At 40.0% G+C, this 21,240-nt stretch overlaps 1 protein-coding gene and 2 long non-coding RNA genes across 3 annotated transcripts in view; 2 read left to right on the forward strand and 1 right to left on the reverse strand.

Moving 5' to 3' along the window:
* Positions 1 to 4,266: 4,266 nt before the first annotated feature.
* Positions 4,267 to 21,240, forward strand: part of LOC307034873 (uncharacterized protein) — a 64,028-nt gene continuing 47,054 nt past the window's right edge. Inside the window, 8 exon segments of the mRNA XM_079673800.1 lie at positions 4,267 to 4,448; positions 12,475 to 12,593; positions 12,903 to 13,026; positions 13,134 to 13,460; positions 14,028 to 14,281; positions 18,446 to 18,605; positions 19,531 to 19,649; positions 20,845 to 20,968. Of these exon segments, the coding sequence (XP_079529926.1) occupies positions 4,322 to 4,448; positions 12,475 to 12,593; positions 12,903 to 13,026; positions 13,134 to 13,460; positions 14,028 to 14,281; positions 18,446 to 18,605; positions 19,531 to 19,649; positions 20,845 to 20,968 (1,354 nt within the window). The 5' untranslated portion in view covers positions 4,267 to 4,321.
* Positions 5,941 to 8,471, forward strand: LOC307035974. Its single transcript, XR_013807251.1, has 2 exons — positions 5,941 to 6,389; positions 8,285 to 8,471. It is a non-coding gene; the product is annotated as an uncharacterized lncRNA (long non-coding RNA).
* LOC307035975 lies at positions 9,122 to 10,532 on the reverse strand. The gene is made up of 2 exons (XR_013807252.1): positions 9,442 to 10,532; positions 9,122 to 9,221 (listed from the first exon to the last, which is right to left on the reverse strand). It is a non-coding gene; the product is annotated as an uncharacterized lncRNA (long non-coding RNA).

A 21,240-nucleotide genomic window follows, 5' to 3' on the forward strand; every position in this document is an offset into this window, starting at 1 on the left:
CTGCAGTGCAGGCTCTCTGCACGGAGGAGCTGCGGAGTCCGGGTGATGCTGCTCCAAGGAAGAGACACATGTTCACTAAGCCAAACTATATCCGGTCACAGAGATCTGCTATTTTAAAGTAAAGTCAACACATATCGACCCTAAATATAGTCTATATTAAGAACGAGAACATAACATAACATATATATCAGTTTTTTTAAACATGACAAATGTGTGAGGGTGATGACGTCAGAGCATCGCCCGACAGCCCGGCCCAATTTAACCCCTGGGTATTTGTGAGGGAGCTCCTATGGCATTACCCCGCTGAAGCTCACCAAAGTTTAATATATTTCATAGTTCAAAGTGTTGTCAATTGTTTTGTTTATTGGTCAAATACTGGTTTCTGAGGAGTTTTACTGGAATGAAAGAGCACAGAGTCAACAGAAGCAACAAAGCAGCATAGGCCTACTGCATTAAACCTGACCTTCACAGAGAGGTTGAAGTTCATGTGGAGAGGAGGCTTCAGTAGTCTGTCTGCACTCTGTTTAGTTGTGCTATCTTACAATCAATATAGTAAATGTGAGGTAAAGTGTGTTGCCAATGTAACCAGTTAGAACTCGAAGTTGCGATGAGGTCTTAAAACGTATGGAAAGGGTCTTAAAAAAGGTCTTAAAAGGTATTAAATTTGACTTCAGGATCCCTGCATATACCCTGATATTGTAATTGAGTAAAAGTAGAAGTACTCAGATCTTGTACTTGAGTAAAAGTAGAAGTACTCTGGTCTTGTACTTGAGTAAAAGTAGAAGTTCTCAGATCTTGTACTTGATTAAAAGTAGAAGCACACAGATCTTGTACTAGAGTAAAAGTAGAAGTACTCAAATCTTGTACTTGAGTAAAAGTAGAAGCACACAGATCTTGTACTAGAGTAAAATTAGAAGTACTCAAATCTTGTACTTGAGTAAAAGTAGAAGCACTCAGGTCTTGTACTTGAGTAAAAGTAGAAGCACACAGATCTTGTACTAGAGTAAAAGTAGAAGTACTCAGGTCTTGTACTTGAGTAAAAGTAGAAGTACTCAGATCTTGTACTTGAGTAAAAGTAATAGTCCCAGAGTGTAGGAATACTCTGTTACAGTAAAAGTCCTGCATTCAAAATGTTCCTCAAGTAAAAGTAGAAAAGTATTATCATCAAAATATAGTGAAAGTAGCGACAGTAAAAGTAGTCATTGTGCAGATTGGTCCATTTCAGAATAATAGATATGATATGTTTTATAATGATTGATCATGAAAGTGTTCTCAAAGCTGGTAAAGGTGCAGCTAGTTTGAATGACTTTGTATACTGCAGGGTAGCTTGTGGATTTACTCCAGGTGGAACTAAAGTCTGATTTAACACTTGATTATATTTCACTTAATTAATCCAGATCTGTGAAGTAACTAAAGGTATTAAATACATGTAGTGGAGTCAAAGTTCACCATGTACCTCTGAACTGTAGTGGAGTAGAAGAACAAAGTAGCAAAACATTGAAATACTTAAATAAAGTACAAGTATCTCAAAATTGTGCCCAAGTATAGTACTTGTTGAGTTTATGAACTTAGTTACTTTACAATGATGAAAGCCACGAATGTGTCAATGAGGCATCTTCCGCCGTGTCCCTGCTTGTGGCTAAATAAATAAAAACCTCACTCTATTGTTGAGGAGCTCATTCTCCCTGCAGCGACTGCGTTGGCCGAAATTATGATAGACAAGAAAGCAGCCGAAGCGCTGAAGAAAGTTCCCCTGTCGAATAACACCGTATCCCGTCGGATCAATGATATGTCTGATAATATAATTGGACAAGTGGTGAACAAAATAAAACTAGCCGGTCAGTTCGCTTTGCAGCTGGATGAAATGACAGACGTGAGTGGAGAAGCGCAGCTCCTGTCCTTCGTGCGTTACAAAGATGCGTCGGACATAAACGAGCATATTTTATTTTGCAAAACGCTGCTAGGAAAGACAACTGGGGAAGAATTGTTCCAGGTTATCGACAGCTTCTTCAGAGAACATCATCTGCAGTGGAAAACCTGCAGCCACATCTGTACTGATGGAGCAGCTGCGATGACGGGGCGTGTAAAGGGACTTTTTGGGCACGTAAGAAAGGTAAATCCCGACATTAAATGGATGCATTGTATTATTCATCGTGAAGCACTAGCTAGCAAGAGGATGAGCCCTGATTTAAGTGCTGTTATGGATGATGCTGTGAAGATGATAAACTTCATCCAATCTCGGCCATTGAATCACAGGCTGTTTGAAACTCTTTGTCATGAGAACGGCACAGAGCACGATCAGCTATTGCTTCACACAGACGTGCGCTGGCTGTCTCGTGGGAAAACGCTACTGAGACTTTATGAACTTCGCAATGAAGTTTTTGTGTTCTTGAGGGAGCATCTGCATCCTCTTGCTGTGCAGCTTGAGGATGACAAGTGGGTGGCGCTCATGGCATATCTTGCTGATGTGTTTACCAAACTCAACGAGCTCAACCTATCACTTCAGGGCAAGCAGTCACATATCCTGAAATTGTATGACAAAGTTCAAGGATTCACAAAAAAGCTCAAACTATGGGAGAGCAAATGTGATGAGGGAGACGGCATACTTGCCAACCTTTAGATCGCCGGAGCTGTTAGATTAACATAACATGCTTATTGTAGTTGTAAGTGCACTGCCTTGCGGCCTGTAGCACCGTCCTTGATGGAGCATATGTGTGGGCTGGACCTGTATTTTACAGGAAAGGAGTGAGCAGAGAGAGTAGAGTAGTTGTCGATTCTTGTTCTGTTTTCTGTGAATATCTGCCTCACCCGCTCAGACTTTGAGTTGCGCGCGCTACTAAAGAGACGTGTTACCATGGAAACCAAACAATGGTGTAGCTGTATTAAAGTCCGAGTGGAAACAGTCGTGTGTAAATCTGATTTTGTCAGAAATCGGGAGAAATATGACCCCGGGAGGAAACCGGGAGAGGGCAATGAAATCGGGAGTCTCCCGCGAAAATCGGGAGGGTTGACAAGTATGGGGAGACGTGAGCTGTTTCCCACTACTCAATGCCCATCTTGCCACAACTGCTGTTGCCAGGGGTCCAGTGGTCAAACTGGTGCAAGCACACCTGTCCAAACTCTGCACTGATTTCAGCCATTATTTTCAGGACATTGAAAATAAGTCAGAAAGACTGGATTGGGTGAGGAACCCATTCATTGTGAGTGAGAGCAGCAACAGCCTTCCAGCAATGCTGCAGGAGCCTCTGATGGAATTATCATCTGACCGTGGTCTGAAGATGGCATATGCTGAGAAGTCATTGACTGAGTTTTGGTGTGATGTGGAGAAGGAATATCCTGAACTGGGAAAACATGCACTGATTGAACGTTTGCCGTTTGGTTCTACTTATTTGTGTGAGGTGACCTTCTCAGCTTTAACACACATCAAAACCAAGCAGAGGAACAGACTGGATGTGGAGACCAGCCTGGTCACAGCTGTTTCCACACTGCCTCCAGAACTATCAAAGCTTATGAAAGACAAGCAAGCTCAAGTGTCTCATTAAAGCTCACATGACTGGTGAAAAGAAACTGCTAGGCCTATACTGATTCTGGATATTATTTTGCTAAGTGTTTTGTTCCCGAATTAAAATTGAAATGCCTGTTTAAAGGGGACTTATTCAAAGGGGCTCCAGGTTTAAGCCTAAATGTTACAAGATATATAGCAAAGATAAGTTGATTATTTTGATTTCATATGTATTTATTTGATTATATTATTTATTTTCAAGGCAACATATTCATTTTTATTGAGTGATTTAAGTTAAAATTAAGAAAATGCCTGAGAATTAGATGTTCAAATTAAGGAGATGAAATAAAGTTATTTTCATTCAATAATCAGTTACGTTCTACTTGTGAAGGATCATCAGCACGTATGAGTGAGGGGGTACTCATGGTATGACAAAAGGCTCAGGGGGTACACAAGACAAAAAAGGTTGGGAACCACTGTTCTAGATGATTCTGGATGGGAGGTCAATGAGGATTCATGTAGATGTAGACTAGTGCAAGACATTATTTTAGGATTTAACCCAACATTATTGTACAACACATATTTTGCTAGTTTACATGATTGTAACTCAAATATGAACTGTATAATTAGATTTCTCTTGGACCTTTCCTTAAAATTCCTTACTTGCTCAAACTCATACGCAGTTACATAACAGAGAGCACACTGTCACCGCCAAACAGGAAGTGGGAGAGTTTGCATTACTGGGCTTGTCCCAATGCACAAATTAGCTTGGACTTTCTCAGTGCAGCCAGTCTGGTGTGAGCAAGCGAGGCTTTCACAATGTCTACCTTTCTGCTGCTTGTGGGTGCTGTTGTAGGAATCGCCTACCTTTTTCGTCATATTGTGGTGAAGGGAAAGCAGTGCAACAGTAAAGCAAGGCTGGTTGGGAAAACTGTGATTGTGACCGGTAAGAAAAAGGTTTTTGTTTTTATTGGGTTGTTTTTTGAGTGCTACGCTGCACTGTGTGTTATTTGGGTGGCAGAAGACATATGACTGACTTTTCTAACAAATGATTGTCTGTGTGCACAGCAACAGTTATGCATTGAGAAACATACTGCACATTTATAACTTCTCAGTCAACTTCAGTTGGAGTCAGATGGTGACTGCACAAATACAAGACTTTAAGAATAATACACAACTAATTTGAAAGTAGGGCTAAAAGGGGGATTGGGGCAAAACAGTACAGCCAGGAAAAGCTTTTTTTCAAAACCTATATTTGACAACAATCTTTTGAACATTTGGTGATTCATCCTTCATTTGACTTTTTTCATAACACACACTCATTTGATCCATTTATAATGAACAAGTACTGTTATGTGCAGTGTGTACAAAATGTGCAGCTCACATAGGTCTGGATGAACCCGATTAAGAGTCCCTGGGGCAAATCTTATTGTCAGATGTGCATCTTTTGGAGAGAGAAAACAAATCTGAGCTGGTGTTTGTGGGCTAAACATTTGTTTAAGAAGTGCACCGAACCCTAGCCCTAATCCTAACTCTAACACATTCAGAATAATTTATGCATGGCTCACCCCAGTCTAGCTTTCCTGCACAAGCATTTTGGTAGTTACCCTAAGGCAGGATCTTTGAATTGGTTCACCCCGAAGATAATTTAGAGTTAATTTTCTTTATTAAAAATATTCTTAAAAGAATCATACATCCAGCACATCCAGTGCTTTTCCACCTTCAACACACTGAAACAAATCGGAAGCGTTCTTTCTTCAGATAGCTACGGTGGCCCTGAAGTGCAAGACACCACAACATTTCAGAAAACACCACAGCATTTCACAAAACGCTACAGCATTTCACAAAACGCAACAGCATTTCAGAAGACGCCGCAGCATTTCACAAAACGCAACAGCATTTCAGAAGACGCCGCAGCATTTCAGAAAACGCCACAGCATTTCAGAAAACACAACAGCATTTCAGAAAACACAACAGCATTTCAGAAAACGCCACAGCATTTCAGAAAACACAACAGCATTTCAGAAAACACTACAGCATTTCAGAAAACACCACAGCATTTCAGAAAACGCCGCAGCATTTCAGAAAACGCCACAGCGTTTCAGAAAACACAACAGCATTTCACAAAACACAACAGCATTTCACAAAACGCCACAGCATTTCAGAAAACGCCGCAGCATTTCACAAAACGCCATAGCATTTCACAAAACACAACAGCATTTCAGAAAACACAACAGCATTTCACAAAACGCCACAGCATTTCAGAAAACGCCGCAGCATTTCACAAAACGCCACAGCATTTCAGAAAACACAACAGCATTTCAGAAAACACTACAGCATTTCACAAAACGCCGCAGCATTTCACAAAACGCCGCAGCATTTCAGAAAACACAACAGCATTTCAGGAAACACTACAGCATTTCACATTGGACGGAAAGGGTATAGAGAGGCGAAGTCCCGCCCATCTACTTCCGACCCATGGGACCCCGGAAGCGGAAAATTATACATTGACGTCAATGGAGAGAGAAAAGTCATCTTTCGATCCCGTTTGAATTGTGCCACGAATGACACATATGATGTTTGTCAAATTAAAAGAACATTTTGAAAGTCAAAAAAATAAAAATGTGTCGTAAAACTGTGAAGTTACAATTTTTTTTGTGTGAAACCGCTCAGTGAACTACAGGTCTCTGGTCTCGCACAATACGCGTCACCATCACAAAGATGGCTGTCACGTTAGTAAATTTCACCTGTTTCTTTCAGAATGAGGCGAAAAAGTATAAAAAGAGGTGAAAATCACTACAAGTCTGGGCATGTTGAGAGCTGTACATACACGAAAGGGAGCGGTTCTGTAAGAGCCAGCATGCGGGACCGGCTTTACAAGGTTTCAGTGAGTAATATGAGTGCAATGTCTAAGGTTAATGTCAGCTAGCTAACAAGGTACACTAACGTGTTTTGTTTTAGCAACTAGTTTTCTCCTTAAGAACTTTGTGGTGTCTGTGTATGCTTTGGATAACATTAGTGTTCACAAGAACAAGATACACTCCCGTGTTTTGTTTTAGTTGCTCTTCAGATTGAAGCGGCCAGTTCTATATCGACTATATGTGTGATCTCCTTTTTACATCTCGTTGTGTCATTTGAGTTTATTTGCTGTGTGTAGATTCAAGGATTTTGGTTATCTTGTCCAGGGATGCAAACTTGTCACCTTTCGGCGAAATTCTCCGTTTTGAATCCAAAATAGGTCGTTTTTATGATTCCTGTAGATCTGCAATAAAAATATTTTTGGGGTATGGGAGGGGGTCTGGGACCCGGATTAATGTGCGGCCGCGAGCTTTTTTTTATATATTATAATGAAGCGCGAGCTGTGTGCTCGAGTCTTCCTGCCTGTCGGCTCTGCTCATGATGTATAATAAGCCTCTGCTGCTCGGCGATGATGGTCTAGCTTCAGCAGCTACATTACCTACGGTGCGTTCGTTAATATTAACTGTGCGTCCGGAGTCACTGTGGCACAGACTGGACCGCTGGTGAACAGCTGTTAGAACGGGCCGTTCAGGTGTTCAGAGTAGAGCTCCCTGTCGGAGCGGCAGAGCGTGATATGCACTGAAAAGTTTGTTTTCCCCGTCGCAATATTATCGTTGAGCTAGCTAACTAGCATACATTGTCACTATCTGCTAACGTTAGCTTTAGCCTTCGTTTTCTAATCGTTTTTTTCATAGGCTATAAACAGAGGTGGTATAAGTATATATCTTGAAATTGATTAAAAGTAGAAGTACTCAGTTCTTGTACTTGAGTAAAAGTAGAAGTACCAGAGTGTAGGAATACTCTGTTACAGTAAAAGTCCTGCATTCCAAATGTTCCTCAAGTAAAAGTAGAAAATTATTATTATCAAAATATAGTGAAAGTAGCGACAGTAAAAGTAGTCATTTTGCAGATTGGTCCATTTCAGAATAATATGATATGTTTTATAATGACTGATCATTAAAGTGTTATCAAAGCTGGTAAAGGTGCAGCTAGTTTGAATGACTTTGTATACTGCAGGCAGGGTAGCTTTTGGATTTACTCCAGGTGGAACTAAAGTCTGATTTAACACTTGATTATATTTCACATCATTCATCCACATCTGTAAAGTAACTAAAGGTATTACATACATGTAGTGGAGTAAAAGTACACCATTTACCTCTGAACTGTAGTAGAGTAGAAGTACAAAGTAGCAAAACATTGAAATACTTAAGTAAAGTACAAGTATCTCAAAATTGTGCCCAAGTATAGTACTTGTTGAGTTTATGAACTTGGTTACTTTACACCAGTGGCTATAAAGATAGAAAGACTAAGCCTTGCACAGAGGCATGAAAATACATTTTCAAAATGCTCAACAGTGCTGCCAAAATTATAAACTGACTGCTAAACAATTAAAATAAATGCTTTTTATATATTTCTATTAGATGTGACTCTATGGCGTTTCTGTTAATATTAACACTGCTGCTTTAGTTGTTCTGACTGCTAAAATCCTGTTATTCCTAATTTTAAAGCCGATATTCTGTGGGGTCAGGGGGCTCGGATCCTTGTCACCTTTTTCATACCTGATGAGTTTGCATCCCTGTTGTCAATTTGTTTGGTTATCTAGGCACAGCTGTGTGTGACTCCCTCTGGTACACTGGTATGTGTTTTCCTAATGTAGAGAGCATTGATTAATTAATAAACTACACACTGACTCTAGATCCTGACCAAATCTTTATTTTTTGATCAAATGTTTTTCAAAAAAATGTATTGTATATTATATAACAGCTGCACATCACAGACCGGAGTCTCTGCTGCTGTGGACCACGATGGAGGCGATCATCCTCCCCATCCCCAAAGACCCTGCATGGCATGGAAATCTCCTCCTCCTGGAACAATTCTACACCCAGCATATGCTCCCTGTGTTGGCCAGTAGAGAGGAGGACATTTAAATAAACATACTCTTAACACCCTCGGACTCTGCGTTGTGTTTCGTATGTGTGATGGGGTGTTATGCAGAGGGGAGGAAAACAGGACACAGCAGATTGGGATTGTGGTGGAGATGCTGAGCAGTTATTTAATTGTTGCGTGTAATTATTATTATACTGCGTGCTTCTTAGTTATTCCATCTTTTGCTGTAACATGGATCTGTATGTAACTCTATATTTACTTGTTATCTACCACACTTCCTTCTACATCATACACCATCATTATACATGGTGTATATAGGATATATATTTATTTGTATACATATCTGTAAATTGTATAATTTTATTTTTCGTATTTGGGATTTCTCTTTTGTCCACTCAAATACACTTGGCCCTTTCTCTTTTCCATGTGGAAAATGGCAGCTGCATATTCTGCTTTTCTCATCTGCTCCCTGTCTGCTCATCTACGATGAGAAAATTATATAATTAATTACTAATAATCATTTAAACCTGTTATTACCAATATTTCACAAATTCTTCATGTAAACTTAAGAGTACAGCTGTATGTTGAGTATGTCAACTTTGCTTGGTTCATCTTACTGGGGGGCAGCTACATGGATGTCAGTGCAGTCCACAATAATTTTGCAGCTGAAGGCAGAATGAATTTATTATTGACTCAGAATGAAGCACAACTTCATGTCATACAATACATTGACTTTATTTGTAATTGTGTAAAAAAATATGAATATTGATTAGCAAGCAGGACCTGCAGGAACAGAGAATGGTGATGGATGGAGCTGGGAAGAGAGAAGAATAAAGAAAACAGATCAACTTTATTATCGGATATTAAAAATTCAATTTCAAAACAAGTTGCCGCTCCTACAGTTTTCTAGTATGTAAAGATGATTTCACATGACCAATGCAAAATATCACACTCAATACATGTGTGTCTCTGGGGGGTGCATTGTGCCTTTGATGTATATAAATAATATACCATAACCAAATACTATTACGTACAGTGGAAATCAGGTTGCCAGAGCAGGTCAGTCCAGTGTGCTTGTTCCTCAGGGTCTCAGCAGTTACAGGTGAGGTAAAGAAAATAAAAGAGAAAAAGGTCAGTAACAACACTTTAAAGTAACAACACTGAATAATTATCTCTTTTAATAATTTTCTCTCAGTAATCACTCAACTACTGTCTTTCCAACAAACAGATTGACTCACTCTCACTATCATCACAATGAAACACGTCCAGAAGAATGTCATGCAAAGCTGCCTGCCTTCCTTCCTTCGACTCTCCCTGAACTGCCTGATCTTTTAATGGTCAATGTTAACCATTTGTGCAGATAGCATTAAGTAGAAAAGATCGCTGATACTAATGTGGGGTTAGCCTACCTCCCGCCCCCTTAGCACCTGGTGGAGGGGGCGATAGGCTACTCTTCAAATGTTTCACAAAATACTTACCATCATGAATACTCTTACTGTTTAACATTTCGGTTTACTTCGTGTTAAGGCTAATACAAATGACAAGGATAAGTAATGTAATATAATGCTAACTAACATGCTCGCTACTAGCTAGGTAGCTAACTTGACTATGTTCCATGCAAAACATGTATATTACCTGATATGTTTGGTCCAACAACTCCTGGTCCTTTCATCAGACGGGAAGCGATAGAACGAGCAAGTGGTATGATCTCTTTTGTGATTACAACCTCGTACAAAGCACACAGGCATCTTGTAAAAGTGAATTTATTGGAGCAATCTCTTATATTTATTGGAGGGAATAAATCAGTCTTCTTCCTCTTTGCTTTGCGAGTCACAACCAGTCTTGGAGCATTATCGCCTATGACATCACTTACGCGACCCAGAATGCATTTGGGATTTGTAGTCTTTCTAGTTGCGTATTATTCATAGTCTTATATTTCAGCAGTTTTACGACAAACTGTGACTTTTTTTGCATGGAAATGATTGTTTAAGATTGACAAACATCATATGTGTCATTCGTGGCACAATTCAAACGGGATCAAAAGATAACTTTTCTCTCTCCATTGACTTCTATGTATAATTTTCCGCTTCCGGGGTCCCATGGAGGCTCCCGGAAGGGGAGGGACTTCGCCTCTCTATTCCTTTAGGGAGAACACTTCTTGTTTGTGATTGGACAGAGCCAGCCAGAGAAGCACTGCTGTGATTGGTTGTTTTTGCTGCCAGTCAAGAAATGACGCTTCGTGATTGGTCAACGCCCGACAGTGCAATATGTCCCAACACATTAGCCGTTAGCACAAACTCAGAGCTCACAGCTCCTCATATCTGTTCAGAAACTGGACACTAACCTGTAGCTGCTCCATCCACACTCACAACAACGTCATACAGACATAAATAAAGCAGCGACTGTATTCGCCATGACATAGACAGTCTGTGTTTTGTATATGTTTAAGTTTTGTCCAGTTTCTGAACAGATATGAGGAGCTGTGAGCTCTGAGTGTGTGCTAACAGCTAACAGCTGATGTGTTGGGCCAAGCGTCATTTCTTGAATGGCAGCGAAAACAACCAATCACAGCAGTGCTTCTCTGGCTGGCTCTGTCCAATCCCAAAAAGAAGTGTTCTCCCTAAGGAATACCCTTTCCGTCCAATGTGAAATGCTGTGGTGTTTTTTGAAATGCTGCGGCGTTTTGTGAAATGTTGCAGCATTTTGTGAAAGGCTGTGGCGTTTTGTGAAAGGCTGTGGCGTTTTGTGAAATGCTGTAGCGTTTTCTGAAATGCTGTGGCGTTTTCTGAAATGCTGTGGTGTTTTTTGAAATGCTGCGGCGTTTTGTGAAATGTTGCGGCATTTTGTGAAAGGCTGTGGCGTTTTGTGAAAGGCTGTGGCGTTTTGTGAAATGCTGTAGCGTTTTCTGAAATGCTGTGGCGTTTTCTGAAATGCTGCGGCGTTTTCTGAAATGCTGTAGTGTTTTGTGAAATGCTGTTGTGTTTTGTGAAATGCTGTTGTGTTTTGTGAAATGCTGTGGCGTTTTGTGAAATGCTGTTGTGTTTTGTGAAATGCTGTTGCGTTTTGTGAAATGCTGTGGCGTTTTGTGAAATGCTGTTGTGTTTTGTGAAATGCTGTGGTGTCTCGCACTCAGGGCCACCGTAGATAGCTGGGTATTTCAAGTTCTCCACCCAGTTTAAGAGATGTAAGGGACGCTGCCAGTTTGGACACCAGACGTAGTGTCAAGGACTGCTCTCTGCAGTGGTCATGGTCAATCCTCAGTGGCCATGGTCAATCCTCAGTGGTCATGGTCAATCCTCAGCTGGAGGGAATAAATATCACTATAAATATCAGTTTAAGAAGGACACTTTGAGGTATTTCATAATCAATTCAGAAGACCTAGAGGATGTTGCTGATAATCACTTGGCAAAAGCTTTGTTGACATGGGGTTTGATGGAGATGAAAAGGACAACTAAGACAAATAAGACATACTTTTTAAATCTCCTAGTTTGACTGTGTTGTTGATTCTACCGTTTAAATACACAAAGGATGCTTGATCCAGTCCGTTGTATAAACAGAACTGGATACAGCGTAGTAGGCTGGGCCCCGTTCATACCTATGAAAGTTACTCAGTGGTGCATGATACCAAAATGGCCAGACTCTTTATTACTTGTGTCTTCCTTAAACCCTCGCTCCAATCTGCTAAATGACAGCACTGTTACAGGAGTGTCATGTCCTGTCTTGCTTTTGGTGCATTTTACAGACGCCTCTCTCCTAATGTAAGTAAATGAGCAAAAAGACGTGACTGACACGTTGTAGTAGTAACTTATAGTACTTAGTCTGGTCACTACAAAAAATGTCTTTAACGGCCGTCTCACTTCCTGGGGGTTTCGTCCAGGAAAGACTGATTAGATGTCCATCCTAATAGGATATGATTGACAGAAGAAGAAGACATGAACATAACTTTTATCATGAGAACAAACTCCATCATCCAAGCACCATGATTTAACATAGAGTATATGTCGACATAGATTCCGTTCATGTTAGTTGTAGTTGTATGACTCGTTTCTCTCACTTTTCCTCTCCAGGCAGCAACACAGGCATTGGGAAGTCTACCGCCATAGATCTGGCAAAAAGAGGAGCCAGAGTGATTCTAGCCTGTCGCAGTGTGCAGAGAGGACAGGCTGCTCTTGAGGAGGTCAAGAGGGTGAGCAGAAATGAATCATGCTCTGTTTCTTCTTCTAAGAGGAGATACTTTGTTTTAAATATTTTGTTGACGAGCGCGTAGGTGCCACATGACATGCAGAAGCTTGTTGTTGCTTTTAATCATGATGTTAAATGTTTTTTAAATACTTATATTTGTTACAATACATCTATTTGTACTGTCTATCCATTTGTACACTGGTCCACGGTTCATGAAAGACTGTGAATGCTATAGCCATGCTACACAGAGGACAGCTTCTTCCACACTTTCACAGTGCATCTTCATTTTATATTTAACTGCAATATCTCCCAGGAGAGTGGCAGTAACCAGGTGGTGTTCATGCCGTTGGATCTGGGGAGTCTGAAGTCTGTCCGCAGCTTTGCTGAAAACTTCCTAAAGTCTGAACCTAGACTGGACATCCTCATCAACAATGCAGGTTAGATTGATCCTAAACCTGAACAACATCAGGAAACATTTTCAAAAATTGAAAAGATTAATTCAGAAAAAAATCATTCCCATGTATAATCAATGTTTTTGTTTCAGGTATTTTCGTACAGGGTCGAACAGAGGACGGACTGGGGATGATGTTTGGCGTCAACCACATTGGTCACTTCCTGTTAACCAACCTGTTGCTGGACCGGCTGAAGGAGTGTGGACCCAGCAGGGTGGTCAGCGTGTCGTCTGCGGGACACAACTTTGGAAAAATTAATTTTGATTGCCTGAACACCCACAAAGCTCTGGGAATTGGGACCTCATCCATGGATGTTTTTCAGTTCTACTGTGACAGCAAGCTGTGCAACGTCCTCTTCACCCACGAGCTGGCCAAAAGACTTAAGGGAACCAAGGCCACCTGCTACAACCTCCACCCAGGTCAGTAGCCAGAGCATTAACCATATGCAAAGAAAAGGGGATTATAGTACACTGGTTTCATAAAAGGAAGAACAATGAGGTGCTTTGTGGTAAGGTTCTAGGGATAGCAATGTAGGCCAATTCGCCCACTAGTATTGTTCAGTCTGAAATATCTAAGGAAATATTGATATTGCCATGAAATGTGGACCAGCACTTCATGGTCCCCGGAGGATACATCCTAATGACTTTGGTGAACCTGTTTTTAGGTGCAGGATACTGGAAAGAAAATATTTGATGCAATTATATTGTAATTGTTATTTGTGTTTACGCTAACAGGACCAAGTGAGTACAATTACCAGAGGAACGATAGGAAAATTAGAAATTCATAAAACTACAGTTCTCTAAATAGAACATATTGTGTAATCTAGCATAGCTGCAGGTGAAAACTTGTGGATAAATATACAATATTTATATGTCAAAGCAACTAATAATAAGTATAATATGCCATGAATATACAAACTCAGAACAGGAAGAAATCTGACATTTTTACAAAAGCTGCTAAAACTCTGCATCATTTTTCCTGCGCAGGAGCTATCAACACTGAGCTGGCAAGGAACACTAGCTCAGTACTGCAAATGCTCCTGAAGCCAATGACTGTGTTCTTCTGGAAAAACACCGTTCAGGGATCCCAGACCACCCTGCACTGTGCCCTCCAAGAGGGGATTGAACCGCTCAACGGACGTTACTTCTCCAACTGCACCGTGAGAGAATTGTACGCTAAAGCAAAGGATGACGCTGCAGCAAAGAAGCTGTGGGAGCTCAGTGAGAGACTGTGTGGACTCGCATAAAAAGCTTTCCATCTAATGCCTGTTGTTGGATTGGCATTGTTTCTCTTAAACATTAATAATGGAATTGTGACACATACAGGGAAAAGGTTAGCTTGCGCCTTGCGGGCGAGATTAGTCAAGTAATGTAAGGTAAAGGTTGGTCAAGCCCTTCCATGCCATTGTCTTCATGAAAAAGAGAACCAGTCTGACTATGTTGGAGTCGCCATGACTCAGCAGTTTTTACAGCACTATGTTTTCATTCTTTGGATTTGTTCGCATACTGTAATCATACGATGTGTACTCACAGATAAGGTTATAAATGCTTCTGCAACAGCTTGTTAAAATGCAATAAATCCCTTTTCTTTAATTTAAATGTATTAAAGTTATTGATGCCCAATGTAAATAAAAATGGGACTGCATGAGATGGTTTACTTACAAGCATTTCATTCTTGCAAGCAATGGTTTCCTACATGAACACATTCCTGGCTCATACCATATACTGTTTTTTTACATGAAAGATTGATGAGATAAGGTGTGTTTCAAACATCAATCATAATGTATCAATGTAAGACAAATCATCAGATTACAGACAGGCCTGTAGTAAATGAACCCCACCCACACATAACTGAAGCACATAATCATCTACCTTATTTATTACTTCTGATCATTTATTGTTCCTTACATAACTAATTAGTGTTATAAACTATTGTTTCAGGAGTTTTTAATAAATCATCATATATCCAGCAAAGAAGTGGACTTTTTGTGTGTGCATACCCAAATCTCTCTATTTTGTCTTTGTTTATTTCATCTAGCTTGAAATGTACAAGTGTGCCATAACCAAAAATATAAGGAAGATATGAGAAGTATATGAAATGCCTGGATGTTTATGAATACAAGTAGTACAAAATCAATCTCTCCAACAGCTGGGTCGTAAAGCTTTGATATGTCCAGCATTGTCTCTAGGGTTAGGGTTAGGGTAATCTTTAGGTTTACAGTGTTGTCTTCATAAGTATCGGCACACAATGCATCCCACATGTGCTTATTGTATGAGTGTAAGCCTGTGAGTGTGTTATGAATCACAGCATCATTAGGGACACAAATCCGTCTGACATTTTGAACATCTCCCCAGAGGGTGGTTTTGAGGGACATCACACATTGGAGTCTTGTATGTCCCACTTGACTGACTCTAGTGCTACTTTACTCTTTTTTGCAGGGAATGCTGTTCTCCAGTGCCTTCAGATAGGATTAAGTGAGTCTGTGAAACCACAGGATACGATTGATCCTGATTCAACAACATCAGGCATTGATAAGTGACCTGTGACTTCATTCCATGGCAGCACATGATAGCACATGATAATGATTTAACATCAATAACAAAGTATTTTCCTGGGGCAAAGTTTACAGCAGTACAAAATATTTTGAAGTGACTATTCCAACTGCACTGCGAGAAAAGTGAATGCTTAAGCAAAAAAGGGCACTGCAGCAAAGAAGCTGTGTAAGTTCAGAAAGAGACTTTCCACGAAAGCCTGATATTGGGTCGGCATTATTTCTCTTTAAACATTAATAATGTAATGAAAGGTGACATACACAGAGAAAAGGTTATCTGGCAGGTGAGATAAGTCAAGCAATGTAAGGTAAAGGTGTATTAAGCCCCTCCCTGCCATGGGCTTGACGATAAAGAGAACCAGTAAGACTAGATGGACTATCTTGGAGTTGCCATGACTCCGCATTCATGTTGGTGATGAATAATTAGTTTTGATCTAAATGATTGATGCCCCATACAAATAAACATGTTACTATAACTGCATGAGATGCTTCTCCACAGCAAAGCCAGGTTTAAAGGGGGACGTCAGCAGTTTCTCCACAAGTTAAAGGTTATCAGTGTTTTAAGTAAACTGGACCCTTTCCAGTGGAACTTAGGTCGGCTACGTGTTGATAGCGGTACTCACCCCCTGTGTCGGGGGTTGTTGGAAACTTAAAGTTTGCAATATAAACATTGATGAATAAAGAGAACTGGATACAGCGTTGGACGCGTGGCCCCAATCATTCCTCAAAAAAGAACTCTGGATTCAGCTTTCATCGCAGTTTACTACATTTAGGCCCTAATGGTAAGTAAGTGCTATTCCAGATATTGTCCTGGCAAGTTGCTTTAAGAGAACAATTACCAGTTATGGACGGACGTCTCGTTCCTAATTTAAGTCAATGGGAAAAAGCATTTTAGGGCCCATTGATATCACAGACTGACACGAAAGTTAAGTAGGCCTACTACCAATTGGCCACTACGAAAATGTGCTTCAACACCTGGCTTTATGTGGTGAAAAAAGGAATGTCCAGATGTTATCAACTCGGCAAAAGTTATCAACTGAATGGTGACATTAATAAACTTGTGTCGTAAACAAGATAAGACAACAAGCTTAGTCATAATTAAAGACACACCACATAATAAAGTTGATTGGGTCCTAATGTTTTAAATAAGGTTTGAAAAAGCATGACATCTACAAAAGGACACACTATTTCATGTGCTTTAATTGTGTGGAAAGCTTAGTTGGAAGCATGTGTAAGTAAGGTTAAGGTTAAAATAATGTCAATCCAAATAACCAACACCCACAAGAATTCTTCCTGCATGACCTACTTTAACTGCCATTCCAATCCTCTTTCTATAACATAAAGACTGCATGGTGTGCTGCGTCACTATGACTTTACAATTTCTATCAATGTAGTGTAGTGTTTGTAATGTCGTTTTTATCTAAATATGTGTGCACAATAATTTAAATAAAGAGCATGGCCATGATCACCTTCAACAAGGAGGTAATGTTTCAGTTTGTTTGTTGGTTACGCTCTCAGCAGAATTACACAAAAAATATTCATACAAAATTCATGAAACTTTGTGGAAGGGTGAATCATAGGCCAAAGTCAACCCAATCAATCTGTTGGGGGGCTGCTGCAGCATCAAAGGGAGGATACAAACATTCTTTTTTACTTATTGAAGCAGCAAGGTTTGCCCTTCTAGTCCTAAATTGAATAAAAAATCTGAGTAAGTTACATAATCTTCTTATATGTTATCTACGGTTATCTTTTTTAGTTGTTTCTGTCAGAACTTCTGAAATTCTGGAATCTTGGTTGTGTTGTCCTCCTAATAACTTGGCCTACCCTACTGTAGCCTACATGATGAATTATGCTTCACCACACCTATTAGGCTACTACACAACATGTTAAGCAAAGTGGTAACATGTAGATGTACCACTCTTTATCTTATTCTTGTCACTTTAATCCTGACACTATATGAGTTTGAATATGTGCAACGGATTACATAAACAACGTTTGGGTGTGTATTTTAGCCTGTCAGCTTGATTCCAACCCGTAACTAAGCACACCATTTCAACGCATTTGCGTCACAGTTAAGGCGATATTAGTCCAAGTATGCCAAAAAAATGAAGTACAGCATCCTGTTTGAATTGTACGGAGCCGTAGAATTGGACTTTTATCCATTTCTGTGAGTACAACTAAATAAAATTGTCATTTAAAGTTTGAAAAATAAATATCAGATAAACAAAGAAAAGCATACACTTCTAACACAGAATATGGCCAAGGCAAAGAACACAAGCTGCTATATTCTTTGCCTTGAGTTGCATACAAAATATATGTAGGTCCTATGTGAAAAAGCTAGTAGAGCAAGAAGCCAGAGTCAAGGATAAGAACACATTGAATTTGTATGCAAGTAATTACAATTTAAAACAGAAAAACACAACAGAGACAGAATGTTTCAATTAAAGTTCCTAAGATAAGAGGAATACTGATACAAGGCAGTATTTGGGGGGATTTTCAAGTTTAGCAGGTGTTTTAGTGTTGTAAAAGGTTTATAGTCAAGCTGTCTCTAAGATACTTTGAATGCACATGGTGACATCTGCTGGTTCAGAAACGCTAAACCAGGAAACTAAACCGGATAGGCCTAATGTTATTGTAGAGTTGGGTTTTTCCTTCAAAGTAAATTATTTTGTTATTTCTGAATTCAAAATTACACTTAAAATAATCAAATCCAGTCATTTTTTGTCAAAAGTGCTGTCTTTTGGCATTACTATTTTTAAAATGATGTCGGTATATTGCACTTAGCGAATGATTATCGTTTTGTTTGGCCATATAAACTTTATTTTGAAAGAGTACAGAGTGTAGTTGCCATAGACAGTGTTGTTGCTAGCCGCGTGCCATGCAGCGATGTCGGTGCTGCTCTGCCTTACGGTGGGAGCTCTCTGCCTGTACCTAATATTGTATTACAGTGTGTTCAAAGGAGCAAGGTACTGCAACTCAGTGAAACTGAGGGGGAAGACGGCCATTGTTACAGGTAAAGAGCCTCCCTCTTCAGCTACTGCTAACATGTAGTTCGGTTACTCTCAGCTCATGGAAAACGCAGGATGGTCTGCAACACTTAACTGTACTTAAGCTGCTGCTGAGGACCGTTGTGGCTTAACAACTACAAATACATATATACAAACCATCTTTTGAATCACTATTTTCAAAAAGCTAGCAATCACCTCAGACCTCACACTAACTAAATACCCTATAACTAATATAACCTTATCCATTAAGTTGTCCCAAAAGATCAATTTAATCAGTCTCAACATTGGTTTAAAAAAAGGCAAGAAGATATAATAAACACATTTCATGGGAAGATAATGGAACTTGAAACGCATGTAAAAATAGAATAACTTTTTAAGAGTCCCCACCCACATACTGTTCTCAAGCTTTTACAGTTTTGGTCAACAACTGCTGCCTTAGGCTCTTTTTAAAGACAGACACAGACAAATACTATGTTACCTCCAAAACTCAAACTAGATCTTTTCAAGTGTGTGCGTTATTGTGGATTATTAAGCCTACCTGCATCTATTTTCACAAATTTGAACATACTGTCCTCATTTATAATGGAAACGTAGGTTTACCTCTGAAATCAAGTATGAGTCTAACATACGACAAGATGTATAACAAATGTATAGGCTATTGGAATATGAGTTGAGTACTAAATTACTACTGCAGTAGTACAATACAATAAGAACACACAATTCTTAACTCTTGATTTAACTTAAATAGCTGACTTTGTTTTGACAATTCTTTAATATCAATCCCAAATATATGAATATTATTGGTCTAATCTTGTCCTTTAAACTGTGTACTTGCGGGCAGCATTAAACGATGTCAGTAGAAGTAGTAGAAGTGTCATTGAGTTCAGCTCCTTGTCGTCAGTGTTTGTTGCTTGTGGTTTTCCTGCACAGGATCCAACACTGGCATTGGCAAGTCCACGGCTCTGGACCTGGCAAAGAGAGGAGCCAGGGTGATACTCGCCTGTCGCAACAAGCACAAAGCTGAGGCTGCTGCCTTCGACATCCGTTCAGTAAGTCCTGCTGATGCTCTAGACCAGTGGTTCCCACCTTTTTTCCCAAGAGCCCCCCCAAATGACTCCTGTTGGAAGTTGCGGCCCCCCCCCCCCCACACACACAATACCAAACAGATCATGCATTTTAGCCATTCCTAATTTCGCTCAATTTAACACTGTCTTTTCATGGGCTGACTGTGAGAACAGCACCATCTACAGGCCTGGCATATGTACTACAGCGTCTCCAGCGCTTTCGAACGGCAATGTCCGTGGCTGTCTCCTCCTGATTGGTGGAGTTGGCCCAATAGCCGTAGCACCACTTCTGTGACGTCATAGAAGTGTTCAAATCTGGATCAGTCTGTATCAGATCCATTGGCAGCCCCCTTTTAAAAAGATTTGGGTATGGAGGAAAGAGAGAGGGTTGTGTTTTCTGACACTTGGTGAGTTCCCTGGAACACCGGGACACATATTCATGTATAAAAGACGTACAAAAGTGCATTTTGCATGATTGTTCACCTTTAAAGAAAGAATTATACATTTCTGTCTTTTTATGCCTATAATAGCTACTAGCTTGAATTTGTATTCAAATGAATTAATGAATTATTTTTTATTGTAATGTAGAGACAAGGCTTTTAGTGACAATCATGTATTGCGATACAATTATATGTAAACATTTTTAAAAAAAAAGTCTAAATATGATATTTGGCCTCAAATCATCTGAGGCCTGGCGCCCCCCCTGCAATCTTTGGCGCCCCCCCAGGTTGGGAACCACTGCTCTAGGCTAAAGTAGACACAGGACGCTGCACCCAATCCATACATAGCACTGATAATTCCAGCTGTTGGTATATCAACTCATCTGAAAAATGTCTCTTAACTGAAAACAAAAACCTTCAAAAAAGTTGGATTTATTGTTCTTTAAGACTATGTTTTAGGTAGTTGTCCCTAATTAACTGGCTGCTGAGTGAGAGAGAATAATCACCAGACCTTTGTTAGCTCACAGTTAGACTTACTCATAGCCCTCGCACATTTGTAATAATGTGGAAGTAAGACACACTTTGACCACATCACTGTATAATGACACAAGCATTTAGAAAGTCCAGCCTGATTCCAGGAAGCATTCTAGCATATTCAAGTTTATTTTCACATGCAGAAAATGGGAGCAGGACAAGCATGTTTCCTCAATTCAGATGGATATGTGTAATAACGTCTGCAGGAGAGTGGGAACAATCAGGTGGTGTTCATGCAGTTGGATCTGGGGAGTCTCGAGTCTGTTCGCAGCTTTGTTAAAACCTTCCTGGAGACGGAACCCCGACTGGACATCCTCATCAACAATGCAGGTGAGAATGGTCAAATTGGAAATCCCTACCAAAGAGCTGTAAAGTCGAAGTACACTGATACCCCTTTTCCACTGAAATTAGTTTTGCTTAAGCGCTTACTGGGGCTATTTTGGTTTTGCAGTTGGTTCAACTCACGTAACATTAACTGGACCCACGTATAGCATATTGATTCTTAACCATAAATGCTTTAAATGAGTAGGCACTTGTTGCTGAAACAGGATAGCAAACGGGTTGTAACTCAAAGTATCGTCACAAAATATAGGGCCTGGTTA

The sequence above is a fragment of the Notothenia rossii genome (genome assembly GCF_949606895.1).
Source record: "Notothenia rossii genome assembly, chromosome: 4".
In the NCBI taxonomy this organism is placed as follows: domain Eukaryota; kingdom Metazoa; phylum Chordata; class Actinopteri; order Perciformes; family Nototheniidae; genus Notothenia; species Notothenia rossii.